General features: G+C 43.9%; 1 protein-coding gene across 1 annotated transcript; it reads left to right on the top strand.

The window, feature by feature from the left end:
* LOC108102060 (probable multidrug resistance-associated protein lethal(2)03659) lies at window positions 1-7,017 on the top strand. The gene is made up of 8 exons (XM_017206691.1): window positions 1-594; window positions 1,901-1,986; window positions 2,055-2,202; window positions 2,367-2,542; window positions 2,602-2,792; window positions 3,349-4,940; window positions 4,996-6,637; window positions 6,700-7,017. The coding sequence occupies exons 1-8, from the start codon at window positions 518-520 to the stop codon at window positions 6,733-6,735; spliced, it is 3,948 nt and encodes a 1,315-aa protein (XP_017062180.1). The 5' UTR covers window positions 1-517; the 3' UTR covers window positions 6,736-7,017.
* Window positions 7,018-7,083: the final 66 nt, after the last annotated feature.

The following is a 7,083-nucleotide window of genomic DNA, read 5'->3' as shown; positions in this document are numbered from 1 at the left end:
GTCGGGGTGAGCACATCGTCGTGGGTAGAAAATCTGTTACTGCCATGTGTGCTTCTATATATTTTCGATAAGTTCGTGGCGCTCCATCCAATAAAGCATACGCGGATTCAACGCAATCGGTGACGAAATTCGGCTGTAACAAATAGAATTTGCCTAGTAACTCAGAGTGGAGTGATCTTTGAGCCTCGATCGCGCAGCATTCCCGATCGAGCGGTAACAAATCCGAGTGCCACGCAATATTACCTGCATAGTGACAGTGGAAAAGTTTACTCCCTTTGGGCGTGAATAGAAATCAAAATTTGGATCTATAGAGTCGCTCGCATTTCCATCTGGTTTCTCCCCTGCTAATGCCAAACTAATTATATTAGTGCCAAGCGCGTGTCCCCCTTCGGATTAAAAAGTGCTAATCGTCTGCGGTCGCCCAAAGATAATTCCCGGCCGCCAAACAAGTCTGCTGTAATGCAACACTCTATATAGTATCAATTAATTCCAATCAGTGCAATATACGGCATCCATCATGCAGTCGATGAAAGCCGACGAACTGCCGGAGAATCCGCGGGAGCGTTCCAATCCCCTCTCATCGCTATTTTTCTGGTGAGTTAACCGAGTGGACTTTATAGCCTTCTAGGGTATTCCCGAAAGAAATTTGTATTTTTGTTAAACTAAAGCAACGTGTTCAGTGGTTTTCATTGTGATAAAATGTTTAAAAGGTTACACATACATATGATTAACCTTAAAGATACTTGTTTTGTATCTGTCTAATAATAGAACCGCTTAATATACCATTTTGTATTATCTCATTGTTGTGAAATACACTGAGGAACCACAATGTTTAAACTGAAAATAGTTCTTTCATGTGATTAAATCTGTGATGATAAGAAAAAACTGTCCCATTGATGAGTTTTAAAGTTACTTTTTTGTTGTTGTGCTTTGATTGATGAAAAAGGGGTTGGGAAGCAAACAGCATGACAAAACTGACAAGTTGATTATTTCATTCAATGGTTCGTTTAATTTACACGCCGAGGCGTGGAAATCTATTTGCAATTAACTGGAGCTTGGATCTTCACTCAATTGGTTACCAATTAAAGCCGACACTTTGAGCACTTTGGAGTGCCAAAGGCAGTAGAACAACAAAGTAACTTTAATATCCAAACGCGATAACAACTTAGGTGGAAAAAGTGCTGACAAGCTATATGAATCAGAGCTGTGCAAATGACGGAAAAACAAGCTGTTGACAAGAGGTGTGGGGTTATCCAAAACACTGGGACATTCTTATACGTAATACCTACATATCAGTCCACTCACATAAATTGATTTATAAAGACTTTCCATAACTGATTAGATTTCCCTATTGAAATCAAAAATTAAGTTGACGTCGAGCAAACATGTTGCACAGAAGAATTAAATTGATATGATTTGGTAAAGGCATTGAAAACTTAAATAGGGTAGATAAAATTCACTGGGAACTCCCCACTTGAAAACCTTCATTGTGTCTCGTTATCTTGAATTATTGAATGGAGTCAACAGAAACTGTTACTTCGAAAATATTTGCGCGTTGTTATCTATTACAATAGGCTTTTTGTCTACTACATATAAAAATAGAACGCTCGGCTTACAGACAGATTTAATTACTGATCTTTTTTATCGCTCAATTTATAGTTAGAAAACTGCATTTTATTTTGTTATATTATATATTGCGACATTGGCTAGCAACTGTTTTTTTTTCTGATAAGCCGCACAGAGTTTCGGTTTGTCTATTAATTTTTTTTGGTTGTCACAACATCACAAAAGAATTATCAGTATCAGTGGCTGATAACAGAGAGCCTACCGCTAATTATGTTTTTATTCTACTCCCAATAAAATCTATCTACGTGATGCTGCTACGTGACTCAACGAGAAGTTTTGCCATGCCGGTGTTATTTAAAGGGCGCAAGAAGACTTTGGAGCAAACGGATCTCTATCGGGCACTCAAAGCGCACAAATCAGGTGAGTTCTTCGATTCTTTGAAGTGTGCGTAACTCTTTTATTATTTAATGTGCATTTATAATCCGCAGACTCTTTGGGAGATCGCTTATCGGCTGCCTGGGATGAGCAGGTGGCCAAAAAGGAAACCCCAAGTTTGGGTCGCGCCTTGATCAAGGTATTTGGATTTCGGCTGTTCCTTACGGGCATTTCTCTATTTGCCCAGGAATTTTTAACCAAGTGAGTGGCTCGTGACAATATTTGTACCACAAATAATCTGAGCAGATTGAAAAATATCTATAATGGATATAAAATAGTAACCCAATGCTCCATAATGATTTTAAATTTTAATTTTACTATTTACTGGTTGCCAGATACTAATTGATCTCTTGTTCAATTTACAGAATCACCCAGCCCATTTGCTTGTTTGGGTTGATGGCCTACTTTGCCGGCAATGATCCGGACTTGAACAAGGCCAAGTTATATGCAGCGGGTCTTATCGCGGTTTCGGTGTTCGGTGTCCTCTGGGGTCATCCCTATATGCTGGGACTCCTTCATCTCGGCATGAAGATGCGTGTTGGTAGGTGGAGATTACTCTTTGAAATCCATATGTACTCAAGATAATCCCATTACTTGCAGCACTAAGTAGCCTAATTTACCGCAAGGCCCTGCGGCTTAGTAGAACCGCTCTGGGCGACACCACAGTGGGTCAGGTGGTCAATCTGCTATCCAACGACGTGGGTCGCTTCGATATGGTTCTGATCAACGTGCACTACGTTTGGTTGGCGCCGCTGGAACTGATTGTTGTCACCTACCTGATGTACAATGAGGTAAGTGGGTGGTTGCCAAAAGGGGAATGTTTCTAATCAAAACCTGAAACCGGTTTCCATCCGGGACTCTTTGAAACAGTCGGATGCGCTCTTCAAAGCTCTTTAACCGTGATCAACCATAAAAACCTCTTCATATTGTATGTAAATAAGTTTAAAGGGGATTTTTTTTTCATTTTTTTGAAGGGAATGCAAAACCAGTTGATCTAAAAAAGAAACATTCAAACGTAAAGCTCAAAAGATAAAACCTTAGCTTGCAAGATAAGAATTATTTATTTGTTTATTCAATGATAATACTAGATTATTCCTGACTTTACAGAGATTTATCTGTAATTTTGTTCCCATAAGCCAATGATTTCTCCATGAATACTGATGTGTTATTATTGCTAATTACTTTTGTGTGCGCACACAAATACGGAAGTTCAGCTAACAGCAGTAGGTAAATTTTTTTTGGAAAATATAAATAATTAAATAAGTAAAACAAAATAAAAAAAAACTTAAATGACACACACACTTTACCAAATAAACCTTCTAATATTGTATATGTTTTCTCTTTCAGATTGGAATATCTGCCCTTTTGGGAGTCGCCATAATGCTACTGTTCCTGCCCTTCCAATCGTATCTCGGCAAGCGTACCAGCGTTCTGCGCCTGCGCACCGCTTTAAGAACGGATGAACGCGTTCGCATGATGAACGAGATCATCTCGGGAATCCAGGTGATCAAGATGTACGCCTGGGAGAAGCCCTTCGGCAAAGTGGTGGAGCTAACGCGCTTCAACGAGATGCTGTGCATCAAGCAAGTGAACTACATTCGGGGTATTCTGATGTCGTTCGCCATGTTCCTGTCGCGCATCTTCACCTCCTCCAGTCTGATTGCCTTCGTCCTGCTGGGGAATGTGCTCAATGCCGAGAGAGCCTTCTTCGTCACTGCCTACTACAATATACTGCGTCGATCGGTGACCATGTTCTTCCCGCAGGGCATTTCCCAGTTTGCCGAGCTTCTGGTTTCTGTGAGAAGATTGGAGACGTTTATGCATCGTCCGGAAACTCAAGTCAGGGATAAATCGAAGATCACTAAACCGACTACCAAAGCTGAATCCTTGAATGGCGATAGTCCCAAGAGCAATGGCATCTCGGAGAATCTGATTGAGTTCAATCAGTTCCAGGCTCGTTGGGAAAGCCATTCGTTGGAACCCACATTGGAAGACATCAATCTGCAATTGGGACGTCGAAAGTTGGTGGCTGTGATTGGACCCGTGGGAGCTGGCAAATCTAGTTTAATCCAAGCTGTGCTCGGCGAACTGCCGGGTGAAAGTGGAAGCCTAAAAGTCAATGGCAGTTACTCATATGCCGCCCAAGAACCTTGGCTTTTTACGGGCACTGTGCGGCAGAATATCCTATTTGGATTAGAGTGGGATAAGCATCGATATCGCACTGTGGTAAAGAAGTGCGCCTTGGAGAGGGATTTCGAGTTGCTACCCTTCGGAGACAAAACTATTGTGGGAGAACGTGGAGCATCTCTATCAGGAGGTCAGAAGGCCAGGATTAGTTTAGCAAGAGCGGTTTACCGAAGAGCTGATATCTACCTGCTGGATGATCCACTAAGTGCTGTGGATACGCACGTTGGGCGCCACTTATTTGATCAGTGCATGAGAGGTTACTTGAGGAGTGAGCTCGTCATCCTGGTCACCCACCAGCTGCAGTTCCTGGAGCAGGCGGATCTCATAGTCATCATGGACAAGGGACGCGTGAGTGCCATGGGCACCTACTCCTCGATGAAGCGCAGTGGCTTGGACTTTGCCCAACTGCTGACTTCTAACGAAGAAGAGGAAGTGCTGGAGGATTTCGAGAGGCCATCCGGAGATGGTCTTGACCTTCTAAATGTGCCTTCGATGAGCAGAAGAGGCAGCAAGAACAGCAAGCCAAGCACTCGAAACAACAGCTTCACCTCGCTAAGTTCCATGGCGGAGTCGATGGCTCAGGAGGCTTCGCTGCAGCTTCAGGAGACTCGAGTAGAGGGCAAGATTGGTCTAGGACTTTACAAGGAATACCTGACCTCGGGCAGCAGTTGGTTTATGCTCTTCTTCATGGTCTTCCTATGCCTGGCCACTCAGATCCTTTGCTCAGCAGCCGACTACTTCTTGTCTTACTGGTAAGTGATAATCCTCTGACTAAGAAAAAAATTAATTCATTTCATGACTTCACAGGGTGGATAAGAATGTCTATGATGAGACAAGTATGAAGTCGGACCCGCAGGACATGTACTACTTTACCGCTCTCAATGTGGCTGTTGTGATCTTTACCATTGTGCGAACTATGCTCTTCTACAAAATGGCCATGAAAAGCTCCACGCAGCTTCACAATGCAATGTATCAGGGAATTACGAGGGCTGCCATGTACTTCTTCAACACGAATCCCTCGGGACGCATTCTCAATCGGTTCTCGAAGGATCTGGGCCAGGTGGATGAGGTCCTGCCCAGCGTTATGCTGGATGTGGTGCAGATTTTCCTAACCCTATTTGGAATCATCGTTGTGATTTGCATAACAAATCCGTACTACCTCATTTTGACGCTGGTCTTGGCTGTAATTTTCTACTACATCAGAGAGTTCTACCTGAAGACATCGAGGGATGTGAAGCGATTGGAGGCGGTGGCCAGGTCACCTATATACTCGCATCTGGGAGCCACTATTAGTGGACTTCCCACGATCAGAGCTTTAGGAGCTCAAAAGGAACTGATTGCGGAGTTCGACAATCTGCAGGATTTGCACAGTTCTGGTTACTATACTTTCCTGTCCACAAATCGTGCCTTTGGCTACTACCTGGATTGCTTCTGCACGTTGTACATTGTGATCATCATCCTCAACTACTTCATCAACCCACCGAAAAGTTCCGGTGAAGTGGGATTGGCCATAACCCAGGCGATGGGCATGACGGGAATGGTTCAGTGGGGCATGCGTCAGTCGGCGGAACTGGAGAACACGATGACGGCGGTGGAGAGAGTCCTGGAGTACGATGAAATCGAGCCGGAGGGAGAGTTCGAGTCGCGTGAGGGCAAGAAACCCCCGCCGAGTTGGCCAGAAAAGGGAGAGATCGTCGCCGAGGATCTGTGCCTGCGCTACTTCCCGGATCCCCAAGCCAAATATGTGCTAAAGGCTCTCAATTTCCACATTCGACCCTGTGAAAAAGTGGGCATCGTGGGACGAACTGGAGCCGGAAAGTCCTCGTTGATCAACGCACTCTTCCGACTTTCCTACAACGAGGGTTTCATCACCATCGATGAAAGGGACACGGCTGGCATAGGACTCTTTGACCTGCGCAGCAAGATATCCATTATTCCCCAGGAACCTGTGCTTTTCTCGGGAAGTATGCGGTACAATCTGGATCCCTTCGAGGAGTACAACGACGCCAAATTGTGGGAGGCGTTGGAGGAGGTGAAGCTGAAACCAGTGATCGCAGAACTTCCCAATGGACTGCAAAGCAAAATCTCCGAGGGCGGCAGTAATTTCAGCGTTGGTCAGCGCCAGTTGGTTTGCCTGGCCAGGGCGATTCTCCGGGAGAATCGTGTTCTAGTCATGGACGAGGCCACGGCGAATGTGGATCCGCAGACGGATGCCCTGATCCAGGCGACGATAAGGACCAAATTCCGGGATTGCACGGTGCTAACCATTGCCCATCGCCTGAACACGATTATGGATTCGGATCGGGTTCTGGTCATGGATGCTGGACATCTCGTTGAGTTCGGTTCGCCCTACGAACTCCTCACCGCCAGCGAATCGAAGGTGTTCCACGGCATGGTCATGGAAACTGGCCAAAACAGCTTCGATAGTCTGCTCAAAGTGGCTGAAAATGTGAGTAATTCAATACTCTTTTGTGACTTCCAGTTGCTTACACTTTGTTTTTTACTTTTCAGGCACATCTGGAAGCAAAGAAGCAAAAGTCGGAGTAGATTAGAACCGGGTTTAGTACATCGGAAGCCAAAAACGTCTCAATTCCTGGCTGTAAGTGCCTGCAATGTTGTACCTAATCCAGCCAGCTGCATTTAAGTTAGTTTTATACTTAAAGTATTATGTCTTTGAACCTTACATACTTATTATAGGGACACTCAATGCTTATAGATATATTGTAACTTTTAAATCAACCCAACGAAAGGTTAAATATACTGCTTATTTATATCTGAAAAATCGGGAACTCTACTGTTGAACTAATAAAATAAAGCTATTTAAAAGTATAAAGAACATATTTTTTAAAAAAAACTGGCTATAAATAGAATCCATATATGCATCCATAAACTGCA

This window comes from Drosophila ficusphila, unplaced genomic scaffold, assembly GCF_018152265.1.
Source record: "Drosophila ficusphila isolate 14025-0441.05 unplaced genomic scaffold, ASM1815226v1 contig_791, whole genome shotgun sequence".
NCBI classification, from domain to species: Eukaryota; Metazoa; Arthropoda; class Insecta; order Diptera; family Drosophilidae; genus Drosophila; species Drosophila ficusphila.
The sequence above is the reverse complement of the archived record's forward strand: the minus strand, read 5'-3'. Positions and strand labels throughout refer to the sequence as shown.